Here is a 23,619-nt window from a genome sequence, read left to right on the forward strand (position 1 = left end):
AAACAAAGACAAAAAATATACATACAATTTAATCGGATTTCAGTTAGTTTTTACATCTGTATCAAAATGAAAATCATAAAACTTGCTCCACAATAGGTTCATTCGCCGATTCAAGGTTATTTTTAATTGTGCTTAGGTCTTACAAACGAAACACATAAAACTTAAGTAAAAAATGTAAAAAAGTATAAAATGGTGGAACACGCATCTCCAACTTTACAGTTGTGTGCATTTTAAGAAATTAAATATCACGTGTCTCAAACGGTGAAGGAAAAATATCATGAGGAAACCTGCATACCTGAGAATTGTCTAAATTCTCAACGTGTGTGAAGTCTGTCAATCCGCATTGGGCCAGCGAGTTGTACTATTAGCCTAATCCCTCTCATTCTGAGAGGAAACTCGTGCGCAACAGTGATCCGAATATAGGTTGTTAATGATAGTGATGGTAAAATGGCGAATTAATTATCTCTATAATAACTCACCAGAACCACAGGAAAATGAATATCTTCTCGTTAAGAATATTTAGAGCGAGGACGCAAAGGGCATCGTGTGTCTGGATTGTTCCAGAAGCTCCGTATTTGTGGAATGTACATTTCGTTACTCTTGGGAACACTTCAATCTGCAAAAAAAACAACACGTTAAACAATAATGTTGCGAATTTTTTTTTAGTTTAGGGTAATGTTATTTCAAGACAATATATGTGAGGTAAACAATATATTACTTCATCGTTGGCATCTGTCATTTTGGAAATCACATTTTATTGTTTTTAAAACTGCACGAGGAAACGAGGAGGTAATTATTACATGGGTCTCACTTAATGCTTAAGTTTTTGACTATCTACTGCTTTTGTTTGTTACTATCAGAAGCCTGCGAATTCTTATGCGTAGAATGATTGAAAATTATTTTTTTCTGTCTGTCTGTCAAACTGTCTGTCAAAACTGTCTGTTCAGAGGGTAGCGTTGCTATTGTGTAGAAGGCTGTGCGTTGATATTTCAATCAGTCATTTTCCTATGCATTTGAGTACACTTATTTATATAATACAAAAATTTTACCATAGGATCTGTTCTTTGCTCCTGATTCATGTTGGAGAATTTCACCACATCAGTTCCGTAAGACAAGAAAGCTCCGCCTAGGAACGTGTCCAGGAAGAAAATATTGCCGACCTGGAAATAACATTCCATTAGAATTTTACAAAAATCTCAATTGGGTATTCCAGCCAAGAATATTCAAAAGTTTATTACAGAGTTACACTCAAAGCGATGGCATATTTTCCATTGTAAACGGTCAATAAAAGTCTCAAGATGATTTCACTGTACTTCGATTGTTAATACCTATATGGTATCTTGTATAATATTGTAACTATTGTGCTGCACTTACAACATTGATGAAATTTAGAAATTCACAGAAGAAGTATCCGAATGAGTAGGCGTTATGCATATGAAGTGTGTCAAGAAGATACTGGACCAAGCGGTTCTGAAAACAAGAAAAAATATTTATTGAATTACAGCTGGGTATTTATTCAACTTAATACAATATAGAGAGAAAGGCGGCGGAGTAGTACTCAGTCCCATCTCTGTCGTTCCAACGCAAATATTTCCGGCTGCGCTGCGTTGCCATTGCTTAATATTTGTCTATTTATCTTCACGAGACTCATCGTTTGGTCGCATGTTTGGCCTACTGGTCAGGTGAAGCCTTCAGTGTGCTATTTACAGTTCTAACAGCAAAAAAGTACGACCACGCGATTTAGCATTCTGATATAACACCGCATTAAAACTAGTCGTGAAATTATACCCTCAATACATCTCTTAAGTTTCTTGTAACTTGTATTTGAATCAATTTAGCCCTCAATCATCGTAGATCATCTTAGAATCAGGTGAGAGTTTAAATGTCATAAAATAAAAACTGTACATGTACTTACATGTCATATAATTAAAATTCCAATTTGTTATTAGTATCGATTGCATTACGCAACAAGGAGGTTGAGGTCAATTATGAGGGATGTCGACTTTTATTAGTGGACCTTATCTTAATTGTACCAATTGAAGGAGCTGGTCTGTGTGCTCACGATTAAGAAGTAGGTAATATCATCGCAAAATAAGGTCTACACATACGTAAAAGCATTTGTTTGTTTCTTTGACTTCGTGTGACACAATTACATTGAATATCTGACCCCATTTTTTTCAATTTACTTCAAGTAATTTTTTTTATAATATAATTTAGTTCTATACATGTGAGTGTTTATATAGCATGAAGATTTTGCTTAAATTCGTAATATTTAAAAGCTTATCCTTTACTTATTCCGTAAATTCAGGTTTGCTCATAACAGCTGTTTATCGCGGTAATTCACTGTTACGTCTATTAAATTATACAGAACTTAAATACGTACAATAATTTATATACCAAGAAGTATTCTATTTATGTTACAACGTCGTATTATGTGTATGGAATTTACTTGCTAAATAACAATTATTATTATAACACTGAGTGGCTGTCTTGGCTATATGTTAATGTTTTTGAACATTACAATTTACCTGATATTTGGCATAAAAGTCTATAATGCCATTAGTTGCAGCAATAATTACATGTATTTATTTTATTTCTTTCTATTGAGTATTTTGGATGTTTAACGAAACCCAATATTTCGCTGGGCAAGTGTCTTTAAATATGGACATTGATGACAGCTTTCATTTAAATATGTATTGATATTGTATTCTACGTATGTACTAATATTGTATTGTTAGTAGTTATCCTTTACCTGGCGGTTCGTCTTGTCATCAGCAATAATGGCAGTGGTTCCTCGCATGCCGTCGGATATCATACGCACTTTGCCTTCTTCCCAGTTCTTCCAGATCCAATGAGGAATGTAGAACAGAAGACCCTGGAAAATGAACAATAAATGTTATGTAATTAGTATGATTAATGTAAGTTTGGATGGTTTAAAAGGTAGCAATGAAACCCTGTAGAAGATGAAGGTAAGTTTAATCTTAAGGCCTTAATAGCTCCACGATAAAAGGGCACACACTCTTTACCGAGCAGTGCTGGCTCGACTCTGGATTCGTTGAATGGACTATTGTCATAAACACTCCTTAACGCAGTCTTTTCCTACTATTTGGAAGCAACAGGAATAATAAAAAAACCATACCTGTATACTGTTACATGTTCTATGAATGTTATGTACTTGTATAAAATGAATCAACAAATTGTGGGCGTCCCCTACTATTACAGACGAGTGTAGACAATTTTAGAATGATGCAAAGTTACGTCTTAGTTTATACTCAATATCATACTAATCAAGAAAATGTCCGGGTCATTTACGAAATGACTTGATTTAATTTAAAATAAATCGACACAAAATCTTCATATGTGCTTACTAATAGCTTAGTGACACTTCATATTTACTTTTGCATTGTTGATTATATTCTACTACTCTGATTAGTGAATTTAAAATTGTTCTTTCATTGAGAAATAATACAATAAGAAACTTAAGTAAATTTATCCTAGGAACTATTCATGCCCACGTCGAATTGTTGCAAGACTACTGACCGCATTGTTGGGATGGACAGCCAGACTGGTCCTTTGCGCAAAAAAATCCTTATACTAGTTCTAGTATCTATATTAGAAATGGTGAGCTTTACCTGGAAGAATAGCATGAATGGCACCCACTGGTAGTAAGAATGGATACGTTTCTCGCCATAATCATAATCGTTGCCAAGGCCTGGATGCGCCACGCCTTTGTGGCCGCTGTAGGGCAGAGTGAAAGTGTAAGTGATCCAGCAGTACGTGTTCAGGATATGCACGGGAACCGCACCGTCGCTGATGCATGAGATCGGATCACCTGGAATAAGATAAAATAACATTAACGACACATTTATTCGATTGTTTTTTTTTTATTTCATTAGGCAGATGACACCGATTAGTCTGAACGGTCAATTGATGAAATTAGTGCCTTCCTTTTCACCGCGTTGTCTGCGGAAAAGGTGTGACGTGAGTTTTTGTGCCATTAACCTACTATTATAACAGTCATGTTTTTGTCATGGTGAAAAAATCTCAAATTGAATGCAAGTATTAAACTAGCAGACGCCCTGTTGTATCACCGACGTAGTTCTTGTATTTCTGGTAATATGGGGATAAAATATAGCATTTGACACTCACAAACATATCGGTTCAGTATATCTAGACTTTGCCTCCTGTAAACACATAAACTTCACCTCTTTACTATATTAGTTTAGATGAGACCTTAAGACACAAAGAAAGGTTACATCTCGAATAGCGTCATTAAATTACTCACAATGAGTAGGACTGTATATTGTTATTTAATAGCCGATCTTATACCTTTTCTATTTTTAATCTATATATTTTATTCTTTTTCTATTCACTCTGATTCATAATTTATATTGTCTACTGAGATTTATGTTAAATTAAATCCATTTATTTATAGTGTTACTTGTTTAATAACCTCGACTTGTTGATCCAGTGGATTAATGTTGCTTATCATCAACTTCTAGGTTCAAGATCTGGGACTGGCTATGATAAATTTAGTACTTTTTTCATCCAAGAAATTCTCAGAACGGCTTTGGGAAGTTGGACAACTCCCCGAGCTCGAAGAGTACTTTAAGCTGTCGTCCCCGGTCATTATCGTTTTAGCATCAAACGTAATGTCACCGTAAGTCCCAATCCGCATTGGAGCAGCTTTCGTTGGAATGCCCTTCCAGCTTTCGTTTTCCCTATCACCTACCAACAAGGCGGGTATCTACAAGTCAATCTTTTAGTCTATCAGGCACGAATGCAGCCAACTGATCGCATTTATAAAGTAAAGTAAGTAAAAGAAGCTGGGTCTACATCTACATTCTTTCTCCTATAAGGATGAAAGACTTAGCTATGTAGTGGGTCGTTAAAGGGCTAATAATGATAATGATTGTACCTAATGATAGGCGTCCATAGATCCACATCGTACGGATCGCACGAATCTACCATAAAATTAAAAGTCGTATTAGCATGATGATGATGATGTAGATCTGTGGACGCCTACCATAAATCAGCATTGGAGCAGTGTGGTGGATCCATCCCCTCACCTATAAACCTAGCTCTAATATATATCCTAGTGCTGTAGGTGAAGATGATGATCGTAATAGTTATAGTAATTCCAAATGATTTTATTTGTTTTCCGAGACAATTTACTAAAGTCAATTTTGTTTGCAAGCAATTTCTCACGCATCCTCGACATTGTATTGTGTAATGCGGATGGCACTAATGTTGAGTGTAATAGCACAGCTGTCCCTACCTGCTGCAATTGTCGGCCGTGACTCGATCACCTTGCCCGTGACGAGGGTCACATAGTGCATATTAATATCTAACTTGCGTACTCATTTTAAAACTAACTAGTTCTTTTCTATTTACGTTTATTATAAAGGCGAAAGTTTATGTGTATATTTGTGACTCCTTCTCGCCGCAACTACTTGATCTGATTTGGCAATGTACCCTGAATTAATAAACAGGCTACTTTTCATCTCGGAAAAATCCATGGTTGCTTCGGAAATTTTTGAAGAACAGAATATTACGCAAACGGATTCGCGGCGGAAAATGAACTTGTTACTTTAAGATTGCCTTGAGTTTCTCACTGTGTAAATAAATAAACATCACAATTATGATCTTAAGTATCTTGATTTTCAAGTTCGATTTTACGACGATTAGTACGCGGCTGACTTTGCCCTAAGTCCCTTTCTCTTTGGATTAGATCTTCAAGTCTACTACAAGTCAGTAAACACGGACGAAGGAAGGCATTATGTAATTCCTTTTTGTGCGATTCCGCTATATTTTAACTGTCATACTAAATTGTTGTAACTGAATATCAGGTTGTCTTCCTTTGACCGTAAAGTATCAAAAGTTCGTTGATTGCTATCATAACGGTAAAATTTTATAATGTTCAATCGACCATGTCCGATGATAACTAAGTAGGTAAGTACCTACTTTTAGCGTCAAACTTTTTACCAACGGTGGAGTCATTTAACTGTGTTTTCCTGGAATTTTACAATGCAATCACGTCCGCTAAATTTCCAGAAATTTTAAGCGCATTATTCAACATGGGAAACTAATTCCCATCAATTTGATTTATATTTACGAATGATCAAATTGCAATTAAATACATGGTGCGGTTGCAGAATATTATTAGGTCGATTTTAATGTACCTTTTTGACAGATAGGTATAGTCTGTGTCATATGACCCTGTCATGATGACATTTATCTTAAGGAGGTTTTGTATGGAGCTGATCAATTGAATGCCTCTTTGTAATGATACATAGCTGACAAGAGAACGTTGCCCCCGTTTTTAATCCGCCTTGAACTTTACTACCACAAGCCAGGTGAAATATTAGCAAAGTAATTTTTCATGACTAATCAAATTGTACTCCCACATGCTAAAGGTGAAGATATAATAAGGCTATAAATGCGCATCATTACAAAATAGCCCGTTATTACAATGATTTTGCTGTTAACAACAACCACGTCTTTGTGCCTATTGTACACTGTTATCTGACATTGAACCAAATGTAATTTGTAAACGCAAATAAATAGGCTCTGATTGTGTATGTGACATACGGGTAAGCAATGTCTAAATGATTCTGATTACCTAACGACACACATGTAGGTGATATGTACTAATTTCAAAAGCAATTAAGGGTCTGAAGACCGGAAGCAAGTAATAGATTTTAAGTAGTCCAAACCATCTTGGTCCAAATTAGACAGTATGTAATATTTTAAATTTAAGTATAAGGTGAAAGGGCAAGATCAAGTTAAAGTAACAGATTTGATCAAAATACAAATTGTAATGTTGAAAGAGAGTTACGACACAGAAAACAAAAAAAAAATCACTATACTATGTTCTGACTGAATGTTGCATTTTGTATGAATATTGCTTTTGCTTTCTCTGAATTCAAAAAGTAGAACACGTTACACATTTCAATGATTTCAACGTGATATCTTATTTGTTGTTCATGAAATACTGTAATGTGATAAGTGAGTATCCGTTTACATGGTCTGTGTGAAATACTCAGAAGATTAGTACCAATTGAGGCAAGTCGCGTAGTTGCTAATTGCTCTATAACTAGCACTTAACATTGTTGGAGCATTTATCATCCTAAATTATCAATGCAGAGGTACTTCTCGTAGATCATAAAATTTTTTTTTTTGCCAATGAATTTTTTTTCATGTTTGATAGCAATTTGTCGATTAATACTTATGAAACTAAAACCAATATGTGTTTCACTTAAAACTATTCTTATAGCTACGAGTATACTAATTAAAACTGTTAATTAAAATATGTCTACCGACAAGAATATTGTCTTTTTTTATTTTAATAAAAACGCCTGATGGATGGATATTATAAACGTCTATAAAATCACACGAGCTTTATTTATCGCGCCAAAGTGTCTAGCCAGGGAGTCGGCTTATTACGTAAATAATATCTTTTTATGTTCATAATAACATAATTTTAGAATTTAGAATTTAAACTATCGTGAGTGTTATTCATATTAATTGATTATGAAGAACCAGCTCATGACTAAGGGCCCCGTATGGGTTCGAAACTAGTCGGGCATACTCCGACGTAATATCACGTGAGTTTTAGCCGTGTTTCATAATCAATTAATAACATAATTATTATATTCCACTACGATTTACTTGAGTAGGTATGCTATTTACGTTCTGCTCGAGAACTTACGAGTCATTATCACCTTCAAATGATCATTATCTACTCCTTTTACACATTTACATTCTTTTACAGTATCTAGACCATATCTTCTTCTGTCGTCCAAACTCTTATGTCCTCCAACATACATACTTCATTATCATTAAAATCATCATCATCATAATCATCATCATCATCATCATCATCATCATCATCATCATCATCATCATCATCAATCATTCATTTGATGAACGTCCACCGCTGATCATAAGCCTCTTGCATGGACTTTCAAACACAAAAATCTTGATCCAGCGACTCTCTGCAACCCAACACTGCGCTTTCCGTACATACATACTTAACCTGCACAAATCAGTGACATTTTACTAACAGACGCCTCTTTCAAAAACATAATTGCAGTAAAAAAAAACATCGAAAATATTGCATCAGCGATAATATTGCAGATTAAAGATAAAGAAAATGAAAGTTGTCATATGCCAAACTTTTTATTGGAAAGAGATGAATATAGATTTGCTTTCTGATACACAATTGTGTAAAATCAATGCCAAAAAGGAGCATTAAAAATGCATCTACAGATAAAATCTAAGGCTCCAGTTTTGCTAGCACAAGTAACTCCGAATGTAATAGCTAACAAGTTTGAATACAAGTATTAGTAATGGAAAATGGATTCACTTTTTGAAATAAACAATACAAAATCAAAACACATGGCAATTACAAATTGGTGTCACGCTGAAACATAGGAATGTGATGCAATAGACCTTCACGTTGCAAATATTTACAAAATCAGCCTAGACAAGTCAAACCAATATGTGAAACCAGGTCATAGTTGCTATACCTAAGTTGAATGTGGTACTATACAGGTATAGGTTATGTGCTTTGATACGGGCGACATGTAATAAAACGCCGTTTATTCAGGTTTATTGCTGCATGTTGTTAGTCGTTGTAGACCTAATTTATGAAGATTAAGAGCTGTATAGCATTTATCTGTTTATAATGATAATTGATGTTTCTCTCGTATGTTTGTATGATATCTATGCTTGTTCTTAAATAGTTCATTGTTAACCGACCGTAATTATGATAAAAAATGAACAAATCGTTGTTTACTTTAAATAATAATTAGTAAGTACATGATATATTTACTCGTGGCATAAATTTAGTTACTCCTAAATTAAAGTGGCGTGGTTATCCTTAATTTGCTCTTTCTTAATAAGTTTTTTTACATAGTATGTTTTTATATGAACGTCCAATAATAATTAAATAGTTAAAGAGCAATTTCATGAAATTTAAATAGTACTTTTTTTAAACAATAGTAATATATCGTCCATTGTTTTCGTTAGTGGTTCTATGATGGTGTAGGGATAACAATTTTGTATTATAAATTGAAAATTTTTAACCTACTACTTCAAAATCGTACTAACTTTACCAAACCAATTTTAGGATCCTGCTAATATTATTAACGCGAATGTATGGATGTTTGTTACTCTTTAAAATCGTGTTTATTATACGCGAACCGATTTAACTGAGATTTGGAATGGAAATTATGTCCTGGATTAACATAGGCTGTCCCGAAAGAAACGATGATTACTGCGAGATTTGCGAAAAACTGATTGTATTGACTGGATTTGACTGTTATTTGGATTCAATTTGTGGAAATCCTAATTTCACGCGGACGAAGTCGCGGGTACCAGCTAGTATAAATAATGACTTTAAGTTGACATTGACAAGACACTCCATCATATTTATGCATATGTATATATTCATATCAAGAATCATTTTGTATTAAGATAATGACTGCAGATGCAGTTAGTACGTACCTAAGGGTTAAGTGTGTACTGGCGTAAGCAATAAAAGAGGCCAAGTCGATTTTGCTATGGTCATAATCGATACATATATGCAGTTATTACACGCAGCGTGATAAGAAATGGGTTTGCTGTGTTTTATACAGACTTGGAAGCCAACGTAACATTGACTGCAAAAATTAATTTATCCTACTTGTACAAATGTATCTGGCGAGACAGATCATTTGAGGAAACAATTAGTGACCAGGAGGTAGAAAAACCTGGATGTGCAAAGTTTTGAACTAAATTTGGAAAATAATAATCCATAAATGTTTATTGTTTAGTTCACTCGTTGACACTCACATATAACGTGGTTTTCTATTGGTAAAATAATTTTCAAAATCAGTGCAATAGATACTGAGGTTACAAGCTAGTACCTCACAAACTGCACCTCTTTATGATTATTATTAGTATGAATTAAGTTCGTCAATCATCCCGTTGACCTCAGCTTTCGATTCGTAGGGTGTAGGTTCGAACCCTATGCATGTCATGCACCTCTAACTTTTCAGTTATGTGCATATTAAGAAATTAATTATCACGTGTGTCAAACGCTAAAGGAAAAACATCGTGAGGAACCTGCATACCTGAGAATTGTCTTTATACTCTATTAGCGGTAGACTATTAGCGTAACCCCTCTCATTCTGAGAAGAGTCTAGTGCTCAACAGTGAGCGAATATGGGTTGCTAATGATGAAGTTTGTCAAACATTAGTCGGAACCGAGAAATACAACTCTGTTTCAGTAAGGCCTTCAAGTTTATCATGCCAATGATATAATCCATAACCGATATTGCAATATGAATGCAATAATCGTGCTTTGTAGTCGTATTTGGTAATATCACTAGCGGTTTGAGTCTAGACCTATTGTAGGTCACGGTAAACTTCGGGCCGGCAGAGATTATAGTCACACCTGTTGCACTTCTGTATTTGTATACGTGTTTACACTTGGCACGAATTTTTAATTACGTTTTCTTGTTACGCGATAACGTTAATGAAGATAACATTTCTGAAGTTGTTCAAATTACATCTTCTAAATTAAGACGTTCGCTGCGGTACTAATTTTTCTGTACTTTCCTCGATTGTTTTCTTCGGTACGAGGTTTTTTGAACTCTATGTGGTCACCGTGTCGTGTGTGGTACCGGGTCAATTGACCTCGTACCGCAGCGAATGTGTTAATAAATTTCTATGCAGGTTTCCTCACGATGTTTATCCTGCAGCGTTTGAGACGCGTGATATTTCTTTTCTTGAAATGTACACACCTAATAACTTGGACTAAACTGAATTCTACGCGGACAAAGTCACGGGCGTCTGCTATTTTTAATATAAAATCAGATTTTTCTATAAAGTTTGTTTTAGAGAAAGTTTATAATAATATTTTAAGTGGTAGGTTTTAGATACTAGCACCAATGTTACTGCCTTATGCTAATCCCGACCTCAGATTATTATTATCTTCACCTTCTGAGATGTTTATACTTGCGCGTAAAGTGATACAATTAACCTTTAAACTTAATAACTAACTCAATGCTGTATAAACACATATAGTGTTCATATATATTTTGTCTTTGACATACTTTTTTCTTAGCTGTAAGTATAATAGCAGGGGAGCTGAAGAGGGGATTTTGCAGTTACTTGCGGCAGATGAACATAAGTGTGTATACCTTGCACGTTGTTGAGTACCTCCACCAAGAATGAGCCCTTAATATTGGTGGGTATGATTAGGGCAACCAAAAAAACAACTAACTTCAGAAATATACAACGTCTGATTAAGACAAGATAGGTGAGTTGATAGCTAAAAAGTGTCCATTTCGAAAACGGACGATTTGAGCGTAATAGAATGGGAGGGTTCCGAATTTACAAAATAAAACCCTTATATTTCTGTTATCAAGCCTCGATTGCTCTTGTTTTCTGATTATTTCAGTAAGCCAAAGTAACAAAAATTGACTTTGAAGTATGTAGTTTTTTTCCCCACCGCTGAAAGCGAAAAAAGTATATAACCATTTATTCTCTCTACCATCTAATATACTAAATCTACACGATTTTAATGACGCTTTAGTAACTGCAAATTAACATCACGGGCTCCCCTACTTTAATATACCTACCTACTGGTGGGTTTAAGAATTAAGCTCCATATCCTGATATGGAACTCAATAGATAATAATAAAACAATTATTCAAAAACTTACCTAATTTAAAAATCATTTTCTAATATGCCATAATAATATATTAATCATTGTCATTGACACGTTGCAAGAAATACTACTGTAAAGTTTGTTGTAGGTATAGTATAAGTAAGTTTTTTCTTTATCTGTAAATTATACCTACCTATCTCTGCCCTAAATGTTATTTTAGGAACATTTAACTAATGTTAAGAAATGATAATACTATCAGTTGTAGTCATTAGGAATGTTTTTATTACGAGTATAGGTACCTACTTACATCAAAAAGGTTACATACAAAGAAAGGGGTAAAATTTGTGAGAATGTGAGGTACCTCTGGATATACTGAACTGATTTTGAAAATTATTTTACCAAAAAACCACGTTATTTGTGAGTGTCATAGGCTTTATTATTTTATTCCCGTATTCCCACGGAAACGGGAACTTCGCGCTTGAAACTGGGGGTGTACTCCAACAAAAATTACTTGAGTTTAATCTGTGTTTATATTTCGATACTAGTAGACCCCCCGCGGTTTTACTCGCGTTCCCGAAGAAATAAGCAAGATATAAGTAATCGGTCCGGTACTTTTGGAGCTTTTTCGTAACAAACAAACAAACAAAAAAGAAAATATATGGATAACTCACGTTAGTTCCAATTCTAAAATTAGTTCTGTAACTATAAAGTTATAAATTATTATGAGACTCTTCGAAAGGATGAAGAAAGAAAACATCTCAACTCATTATACTTAGTCATTACTTACACAATGAAATTGAGAACTTTATCTTTTATGGTCTGAGATATGACTTTGATGGCCTTAAGTTATGATACTCGTATGTACGTAACCATGTAATTATGTTAAGCTTAGATTAACATAATTTAATTTCTTTTTGCGTTTTGTGAAAGATAATAAATATTATCGTAAGTTCAAAATATTACAGAAAGAAAATTTACTTGTTAAGCTCCGACGAAAAAAGAGGTGATATAAGTATATAGTGTCTGCACATTTGCGTATCTGTGTGTCAGGATGTGGTATCTAAACGAGAAAACTGAATAGGATACCTACGTATTTTTTTGTGTGCTGTTTTTACATTCTTAGCTACTTTATACGTTTGTTTAAAAGCTGATGTGATCGATATTCTTAGCTATAGGTATACGTTGAAGAACCGACTAGCTAATCAGAAAATATCTGTGTTTTCTATTAAATTTCATATATGTATATTTAATAGTTAGGTGATGGACATAATTTCTGACTAAAAAAAAAGTTGGTTTGTTTTTGTTGAAATTGGTTATCCAGTTGATGTCTCCGCATGGCTTAGGCCTTATAATATAGTAATTACAAGTATAAAGTGAGTTGTTGCTGAGTAAAGTCAGCGATTCCCAGTATAGACCGTTGCTTGTATTATATTTCTTTCAATTGATAAATCATGTGTTTCCGCCATTAGACTCTGATCTTATCCGCCGGTGTCAGATGTCATAGTTTCGTATGCAATAATCGTGCATAGGTTTTGATTACCACCACCTGGTTTACAAATGTGATAGCTCAGAGCGCGGCAAATCACGCACTGCAAACGTTGCACTAAATGTGAACTGATGCTGACAATCATTAAGACCGTAGCACACTTACAACACGCGGTCCTTTACGATCCTGACGATGACATAACGAACGACAATGCTTCCCAGGCAACACAAACACAAGCTACACAGCGTCTTCGTCGGCGAAGACGAGGTCCCCGATATCTGACGTCACCCAGACGTGGGCTTTTTAACTCACGATCTCGGGGGCGGACTCAGGCCAAAACACCCTTCCCGAACGGCCCTCTAAGTCGAGGCCCGAGTCTCAGAGGAGACGCCCTTAGAGAGTCGTTCCGCCCACTACTTTCTTCTGCCTTCGGGCCCCATCAGGCGATGCTTCTGCGCTCGCCCAAACCCCCCGGTGACGCCGCTGAGGTCCCATAAGGAGCCTACGGCACTTACACAATCAGAAAAAAAAAAAAAAACGCGTTAGATGTGTCATGAGTACGAAGGTAACATTGCCAAACGGACGAGTACAAAAGACCAATCGAATCGAATTACATCCGCTGCAACTTGCCCCATTTATACACAATAGTAATACAAACATTGGCATGATCATCTTAACAGATCTTTAGAAAGGTTTTTATGAGCAATATTTGTTTTCATTTATAAGATGTAAGATTGGATGTCTTTGTTTTTACTTTCACCATTAGAAAGCTACATTTTTACTGAATAACGTAGGGTATATTTTATCCCCATGTACCCACGAGAATGAGAACTATTTGGGTGAAATCGCTGGGTGTCTGCTAGTGAACAATAAAATATTAAATGGTTTTGTTGACTTACTTGTCGCTTAATTGAAAGATGGATGACGTGTTTTAAGTATGCTTCTACCTTTATAAAGTTTAACTGAAACCATGTTTACCAATTGTACTGCCGTGCTATATAGATTTACTAAAACATTCGCTAAGCAACTAATCTGTCTGCTTAGTTTTGCAATAGCTAGGTACATATGTGTTTATGAATTACGATTTGCTGTGTTTACATTTAGAATTACGGCTATGTACTTATAGCCTGCTATAGTCTGTCAAAGGTGTATCGAATTTCAGCCCAATCGGTATAGTGAGATGGTCTAAAATTCAGTTGCAAAGTTTGACCTTATATTTTAGAATTTAAACTATCTTGTGTGTTATTGTATATATTGTATTTATAGCCGTGTTTTATAATTTGACCATTATACTGTAAAGTATAATGGTCATTTATACAAATGAATTAAATAAAACCTTATATCAATATATATCACACAATTTTCAATGTAGTTGAGTCTAGTAAATTATTTCGTTGTACAAAAATTACTCAAGTTAAAGTTATAATAATAAAATTTGGTTTATTTAATAAATCTATTTTTGCAACTCATAGTTACGATATCTTCAGACAAATAAGGTTGTATAAATGATTCACAGAGGTAAATACTTAAGTTCCGCGTGTGACGTAGAAGAAACTACAGTTAACTTGGTCGAGCCTTGAAATGATTCATGTTAATGGTGAGATGTTGAATTTATAATCTACTACGTAGGCTTTGTATGTATAGATACTATTAGTGACGAATTTTGAATGTTATTATATCAAAATAGACCAATAATTACCTACTACGAAACACGGGTGTGTCTCATGTCGTAAAAGGTAAATCGTATATAATTGCCGTACCTATTACGTGTCAATCGTCACTCGTATCTAATATAGTTGTAGATACGAGTGACGATTGCCTAATACGTAGCAGTTATTATTCTGTTCTAGTAGTACTTTGAACTAAAGAATGTCTACAGCTGGAAATAGTTTTCTTGTCAATTTTCCATATTTACTAGAAATAAAATGTGTGGCGTGTTCTTACGTCTCTCTTACAGTCGAATTCATAGACGTTATAGGAGCACCCCCAGGTGATTAATCAGCCGCTGAGTGTCGATTTTAACCTCTATTTGTTTGAGAATAAGTCACTCGTCGGGTGAATGATCAACTGGGGTTGCCCCTACAACGTCTATGAATTCAACTGTTAGTGTCCTCTGCCTATCAACACTTTAGTTACTGATGGACACATAGTTTAGCAGTTCGTGAAGACTTTAGTTATTTTAAGGATCTGCTAATTTCTGATTTAAATCAAAGGACCACTCTAAATGCTTCATTTCATTAACTTCGTTTCATTGCAATCGAGCAATCCATAATAATTATGATGACTACGATTTTTGCCAAAAAACCGCATTAACAATTTCGATTATTTTCTGTTATTTAACTATATTATCGTCGAAGCTTTCAATTTGATTAATTTAGTTAGTTTATCTAAATTGAAGCCATTTTCATTTAAATAGTCAACAGATACATTGTTGTCTCAAAGTTTTGAAGTAAGTACAGTAAGTTGTAACCACACCTACCTATATTCAGGCATAAACATACGTTGTATCAACTAACCTTCCTAAGTGCACTGTTAACAATATGGAACGTGACCTAGTACAATAAACAACACCTGCAGAAGTAAGTTACTAAAAACAAAAAGTAAAAGATCATAAGAGAGACTGAGTTGATAATAATAATAATGTACTCATTCCTAGCTTCACGCTTTGTTGGAGGGGAAAGGAAAAATTTTATATAAAAGAATGGAATAAGTAGCTGCATACATTAATACCTAACTAAGTAAAAAAAACATTTTACGCTAAACGAGACTTTTTATGAATAATTGTTTTGTTTGCTGCATTATGATTAATGAATGACAAACAAGGTAAAATAAATGCCTATGACATGTTTTCAGTGAAGCAGTGATGCAATTTCGTAAAAAGTTTGCTAAGCGAGTTTTTTCTATCAGAACTGATCAGTAAGTAGAAATATTATAATGTTATGTTTCCTGCGTATGTTTGTGTTTTTGAAGTCGGGTTTTTTATTTTTTAATTGTCTGGAGTCTCATCCTGTACCTACGTTATTTCTTTATATTAAACCTATTTACATCCATATAATTACCGCATATCGGAAAATATTTCATTTTGTTTGGCTCAATTTGGGATGTCAATCAGTACAATGCATTTCCTACTTCGCTGCTTCTATAAGGTACCTACGTTTTGCCCCCAACATTACTTTTAGGTCTAGTAATATGTCTACTTTTTCGAACATACCCGTAAACGTGAGACTTGAAGTGTTTGTTTATAAAGTCGGTTCCTTTTTCTTAATGAGTGGCAGACGATAACAGCGGGTCTAACAGCTTTTAATGACGCCATTTAGATTTGTCGCCGCTTAAGAACAACACTCCATAACCATGTTAATTTTTTCATTGTAAGTGTTCAACTTCATGTGCGTCCCACTTAAACTGAATAGTTTATATGTCAAGTGTCTCTTCGACGATGATCTGTGAAATACAGGGTATCTTATTGAACATTTTGTTATGCTGGGTCTCTAATTTCATGTACTATGTCGGAATTCTTAAACACTCTTAATGCGTATAATGCTTATTTTCATCTAATCACAGATTAGTGTCTTATGTTTAGACGGTTGAGTGTCTAGACCCTTGATACGTGCTATCTTCCTAAGCCACAACAGTCCGAAATTGGCTATCGTACTTAGGATATAGAAGCATAGGCTGACAATCTATTAACCTCCATAAAATGAGTTATATCTAGCCATCATAGGGCTAATGATTAAAATAATATGTTATTAAGATTTTTCTTTTATTTTTTTCATTTGAATCCTGGACTTCATTATCCTCAGCTGAACCGGCTATCCACGGGACCAATGAAGCAGTTATAGGACTGATAGTCCATATAGGGCATACGGTATTCGCCACTACAGAACATGATCAACTAACCGCACAAAACACTTCTTGAATATTAAATTATTAAGAAAACATGACGTTCGAAGTTTACATAATTTTTGAAATTTATTTTAATTCAGATATGCTAAATTGTAGTAAAATTATAACAAGACCAGTTGCAGTTAAAAATATCCTTTGATTGTTATCATTTTATATTAACGTAAAATTATACGAAAAGTTTATCGTTCATCTTTTTTGTTGTATTATATACGAAAATTACAATTATTGTACGTGTTCGAAAACTACAGTTTGAATGTCATCGTATTATGAATTATTCCTCTTGCATTACTTGCGAATAAAGGTTATGTGGTCATTCAGTGTAATTATTTCATTATGCAATATTGACGATTAACCTTTACCTAAGGATGTTATTAAAAATTGCTTCTTAAAGCCCATTTAAACGATTATTCTTGATCTTCTTACTGTTCTTTTGCTCCATATTAATCGTTGTTATTTCACCTACTTTTATGATAACAGCCATGACAAGTAATAATTTTTAGGTTGTCCTTAAAAAAAAAAGTTACATACAGGTACCTTTCTCATCTAACTAAGTAAAAAATTGTCCAGGTGTCACAGAACAAATCGTAGATAGTCAAAGCACATGAGACGCTTCTAAAAATCTAAGGTTTGATCTTTTGTGAAAATAAACTGTCCATGCGATATATTATATTTAATTCCTTGTTATACTGATCCCTAGTTAGAGGAATAGTTCCTTGTTATACTGATCCCTAGTTAGAGGAAATAGTTCCTCCAAAATAAACTGTGTCAGATCGCTCTGGGATCTTGGTCTCTCAGAATACTTGGTCTATTAGATTTTCTACAAGTAGTTTTAATGGATTTGATTGAATTTTTAGGAAGTAATAAGTTATGTTTAAGTTAAAAACAAAATAGGTAAAGACGACAATTTCATAGTTATTAAACATAACCCTAGAAATATGATGTCTACCCGCGTATCATTTCATTAACTGATATAAGATTCAGGTAAAAAAGGCACTTAGCAACATCAATATGTACCTGCTAAAAAATAATTTATGTAACGAACAGTTCAGTGGCACGGCTTGCTCCATTGACTTTAACCTTATCATGTGAGCATGCGCCTCCAATATTTGTGTGCTCAAGCAATTTGCTCATGACGTCCAAATTTGGGTAACTGTTACGTGCTTACAGATGGTCTCGTTGTACAAAGAACTGTGAATGATTCAATTTTACCGTAACCAGTTAATGAATGCTCAAAACCTCAGACCTACTGTTATTTCCAGGTATCCGGAACACTTGGTCTTAGGTTTATAGGTCATTAGATTAACATGTCATGTTTCCAAACTTAGTAGTAGTTACTAAAAATTAGTACATTAGTGGTTTAGTAATTAAAGTGTCATTAATAAAAATATCAAATATGTAGCTTTTCTGTAGGATTCTGTCTACAGAATTTTAACGGACGAATTTGTTATAATTTGCGGCACGTTTATTCTAAAATACGCGACATTATTAACATCCGACGTATAAAATAGGGCTGTAATAGGTTTGACTGCCTGAGTACCTACAATCTACATCTATGTCAATGTGTCTAAATGTGGCAACGTAGATTCTTAAACGAATTGACCTGTTAAAATGCAATTTTTATTTTGTCTGAAAACTAATGTGATCTGAGACGTTTCTTAACTCTAAAATATGATGGAAAGAATTTCTGCCAAAATTCTCATTATCCTACCAAAATTCATGTCTATTCTATGTCAGGTGATATTCAAAATTGAAAAATTTTAATAACTAAACAAATTTAAATTTACATGTAAAACAAAACAAACTTGGTATTTCATAGCTATGTACAGTCTTCTGGAGGCTAGCTAAGAGTAACAGTTTCAACTAGGTGTGTTTCTAATATTAAGCTCTGAAATATGAATAGTAAAAACATTAAAGAACTTACCAATAAGGTTATTAGCAGTGACGAGGATACAACATAGGAACATTATTGCAGAAGTGATTCTATAGTGCATCCGGAAAACCATGTTGTCAATAACAGCCTTGTCGATCAGGTAGCGGACTTTGACGAAGCCCGCTACCGCCGACGCCAAGCCAAACACCGCCATCTTGTTCTAGTATTTTTCTATCCTGAAACAACAAATATTATTTAGAGTTAATCTGGCTGTAACTCGCCTAGATGAATATTGTTCTATGTATTCACACTTGCATCTGGACAATTCGTTTTCTTTCAGCCTTATCTTAATTAAAACATATTAAGACAAGTTAGTACCATTTTAAGAATACTTTTATATTTGGGAAAATAATATGACACACAAACACTTAAAACATAAAGTAAAATGAAACGGGGAATTAATAAGTTCGTGATTAAATACGAATTCTTTCCAACAAAACTCGTATGATAGAGTTGGAAGGAGTTATGATGGAATTGAATCTTCACATTGATTTTTTGTACATTAATTTGAGTCCTTAAACTCGGCCTACATAGCGACCAAGTGCAGAAAAGGCACATGAACAAATGAACGAACCTCGTCCATATGTTCAATATTTAGGAAACTCTAAAAACAGACACTGTATACCCGAACACAATAGTCACTATAAATAAAATGAAAAACAAGTGCCATGCGGTGTCCCTACCAATATAAATCTAACAGTACAAACGTTATAGTTTGTGTTAACACATTCCTTATTCCATACAACGTCTGGAATAGATTTGGACATATCAATGTTTACTCGTCCCACTTTGGTGATATAGAATTTTACGCGCGTTTGGAAGTTTTCCTTACCTGCTTACGGAAATGCGTATCAGTAATTCGGAGAACCGTTAGATTTTAAGTTGCTATTGTCTTTAATACCCATATTCGGCTTACTGTTGAGCACGAGTCTCAGAATAAGAAGCGTTAGGCTACCACATTGGCACAATACGGGCTGGCAGACTACACAAGTAAAGACTTAAGAAAACTTCGATATGTTTTCTCACGATGTTTTTCTGTCACCGTTTGAGACACGTAATATTTAATTTCTTATAATCAAAGGATCGGATTCGAACCTACGTCCTCCGAATCGAAAGCAGAGGTCATATCCATTGGGCAATCACGGCTCCCTAAACTGCTAACTTCAACTCTAATGGACGTCTAAAAAACTACTGTAACTTTTCAATCATTGACCTCTCTTTTAATATTAAAATCTCAGCTACCACTCGCCCACGCCCGGTATTTGAGTTCGTTGATTCTTATGACTTTTTTTTACTTACAGCATTCAATTAATTAAGAGGAGAATGTCAGTATGTACGCTCTGAATACAGACATACAGGTTTGAATGAGTACTACGTACATACATCGGTAGTAACAATCATAAGTGGCAATTCATCACAAATGGATCCAACCTTGACGACTTCTTGATCTCGTTCCTACGCGGTGTCGTGTGTCTAAGATATATTAGGTAAGGAGTAGCGGAGGGAACGAAAATTAATATATCGGTGTCGTCCTCAATTTGTATCCATTTACATAGCACCTATTATGTTTAATGACTGGTGTCCCACGTAAATGGATCTTTCTGCACCTCGTATCATATATTCTAATCTACAATTCTTCTATTAGCTCACGTGGGTTATAGAGATCAAGTTACGTATTTTATTATTTCTATACTTATCATATTTGTAATTGATTGGTTTACCATAATATTTTTTGCTTCTGATATTTTTTTCGGCTGTTTGGTGTATTCCTGTACATTTCGCTGTTCTAATCGTTATGATAGTAATAATCGTGCTAGGATTGGTCTCGGTTGCGGTAAAGGCAAACGGTGCGCCGGCGCAGGGCCTGCGGGTCGTCGACCGGCCGCTGTTCGCCTCCTGCGTTTTCAACTTCCCCCTCTCCCTGCCATACCTCCCTCGGTCCAGACTGATGCATTGCATGGCAACGCGAATTTTACGCGGAAACCAGTTTACCAGTCTGGGTAGCGACAATCTTCACCCGTTTCCAATGCCACTGTCGCGCTGTGATTTACCTACAGTTGTTTTATTTTCGTCAGATCATCCACGGTCACGATTATTTAGCGCCTTCTTTGCAAGCATGTAATTTATAAAATAGAAATGGCCACGCTTCGAGGTTAAGAAATTTTAAAAGACATTCGTTTAGCTACGTTTACTTCTTATTACATAGCCTACCTACTACGTTTACAAAACTGAAAACTGAATCGATTTTAGGAAATATCTAAATTCCGTTTTTAAAATACAGTTACACGATACGAACTTGTTTGTATTGACTGATAATAAGGTAGATGTTCAAGGAGGAGCATTACGTATTCCACGTTTTACGAAAAACATCAGCATACACGCACGATTTTTGTGATTCTTAAAACGAATATGTTATAAATTTAAACATTATTTTTCATTCTTGATCCATATGATGATTATAAAAGTTCACTTGAGATTTTATATCTACTTTTGTGAATTTAGCATTATTGTAAAAATATAGGAAGCCTATGTGCTTTATGGTTCATGAATTATTAATATTTAAACGATATTTATACTGCATAAAATTATCGTTGGTTACGATGTTATCGAATTTGTATTTATGATAGTTAAGTTACTCGTTGTCATCGCCATACTCATCGTCAGATACTCATCGTTATCTGGTACTCACTGGTTCTCTCGCAACTGATCGTTCACATATTAGTATTACGTTTCGGATGCCGATAAAGTAGCTTAATGATACCATACACCGCCTGTTATTTAGGCGTACGTTCACAGCTGCCCGGCACGCGTCTGCTCTCTAATACTAATTGCGGGAGGCGAGCCGTCCGTACGAACATCGCTCATAATACAACTCGCTCGTGGGAAAGAATCTCCGTATACCCATTTATGTACGTAATTGGTTTCCGTGTGTGAAAGACCATTGAACGCTTCGGCTATAACAATTGTGATTACATGTCGTAGATCTTTATAAAGAAGAATGTACGTGCATAAGTGTGACTGACTTTGAACTGTTTGTTGATATAGAAGCTACCTAGTAAATAATAACATTTTATACTAGCTACTGACACTTCGTCTGCGTGATTTTGTGATTCTATGCACAGGAACTCTAACGGGGTGAATTTCGGAAAATCCTTTGTTAACGAATGCCTACGTCATAATGACTATCTGCGTGCCTCATTGCTATCCATTCAGTGGTTTGAGCTGTGTGTTGATAGATCAGTCAGTAATGTTCGCCTTAGCGAGATTAACAAATTTTGATATAGGTACTATATTATTATTATCAGCACAGAAATATAACTTTGAAATATAAGTTTAATTTATTTATTTATTTATTTTTATTTATTCACAACCAATATTCTTAGTTACATGACATTAGAATTGGCATTTAGTTTGAAAGTTCCGAAATAAATGCTTTACTCGGTTTTTTGCATGTTGCAGTTTTTGTCCAACTGTTACTAAAGAGAAACAGTGTCGTTTACTTAAAAAGATGTACTGTAGCCAAGTGAATGGCGGATTGTCTGCAATTTACGTGATCTCGGCAGCGGCAGCGGACGATGACGTCTCGTGATGTCCGACATAATTAACTCCATTGACTGTTGCATCGTTCCACGTTGCACGCCTTGCTAGAAATTATAGCCTCGCGTCTATGTGGAAGCTAAAAAAGCTTTTAGCCTCCACTTATCGCCTTTGAAAATCACTTCACTGGCATAATTATAATCTGAAACATATACTTCTAATTTTGAATCACATTTTTTTTAATTATACATTAATAGCTGACGCCGCGCGGTTTCACCCGCGTGGTTCCCGTTCCCGTAGGAATACGGGGATAATAAATAGCCTATAAGCCTTCCTCGATAAATGGGCTATCTAATACTAAAAGAATTTTTCAAATCGGACCAGTAGTTCCTGAGATAATCGCGTTCAATCAAACAAACTCTTCAGCTTTGTAATATTAGTATAGATAAAGAATTTTTTCAGCAATGAAAAGATATTTTATCACCGATTATCACGATTTATTTTATTCCCTAATTCCCACGGAACCACGCGAGTGGATTTAATATAAATACGATTTGTTTATTTACTGTAGGTAGTGTCAAAAACCGTTAACTTTTAGATAAGTGACCATTACTTATACGATTTAGCTAATACTCAGTTTATTGAAGCAATGAAACGATTCATTACCGTCAATTTACAACAGGATTATAAAAATATGTTTCGTTATAAGCTGACCTCTAAATCTGTTAAAGAGTCATTTGAAAAAAAAAAATGTAAAAAAGAACTTAATTTGATTCGTAATGCTTCCTAATCAAAATTTGCATAAAACATGTAAAACGTTGCACCGTGTGAAAGATAAAACTTGAACTGAAGATAAAACTTGATGAACTTTAAGAAATTATTTATTTTAATTTAATTTTTTTTTTCATGAATTAGGTACCTAAATTATGAAGAATTCGGCATTCTAGGGTTAAATGTTGCCTGTTCAGTTCCAGGTTAAACTAAAATTTGCATAAAACATGTAAAACGTTGCACCGTGTGAAGGATAAAACTTGAACTGAAGATAAAACTTGATGAACTTTAAGAAATTAATTATTTTAATTTATTTTTTTTATGAATTGATAC

At 34.6% G+C, this 23,619-nt stretch overlaps 2 protein-coding genes across 3 annotated transcripts in view; one reads left to right on the plus strand and one right to left on the minus strand.

Annotated features, from left to right (window-relative positions):
- Positions 1–23,619, plus strand: part of LOC112048846 (dedicator of cytokinesis protein 3) — a 96,651-nt gene that overhangs the window by 10,280 nt on the left and 62,752 nt on the right. The gene's annotated exons all lie outside the window — the stretch shown is intronic.
- The window catches only part of LOC112048847 (innexin inx3), a 31,448-nt gene that overhangs the window by 2,299 nt on the left and 5,530 nt on the right, over positions 1–23,619 (minus strand). The window contains exons 2-7 of the mRNA XM_024086529.2: positions 18,970–19,154; positions 3,633–3,832; positions 2,753–2,875; positions 1,375–1,470; positions 1,050–1,160; positions 480–616 (exon numbers count right to left, since the gene is read on the minus strand). Of these exons, the coding sequence (XP_023942297.1) occupies positions 480–616; positions 1,050–1,160; positions 1,375–1,470; positions 2,753–2,875; positions 3,633–3,832; positions 18,970–19,132 (830 nt within the window). The 5' untranslated portion in view covers positions 19,133–19,154. The remainder of the gene's footprint in view (positions 1–479; positions 617–1,049; positions 1,161–1,374; positions 1,471–2,752; positions 2,876–3,632; positions 3,833–18,969; positions 19,155–23,619) is intronic.

The sequence above is a fragment of the Bicyclus anynana genome, chromosome 7 (assembly GCF_947172395.1).
Source record: "Bicyclus anynana chromosome 7, ilBicAnyn1.1, whole genome shotgun sequence".
Taxonomy (NCBI): domain Eukaryota; kingdom Metazoa; phylum Arthropoda; class Insecta; order Lepidoptera; family Nymphalidae; genus Bicyclus; species Bicyclus anynana.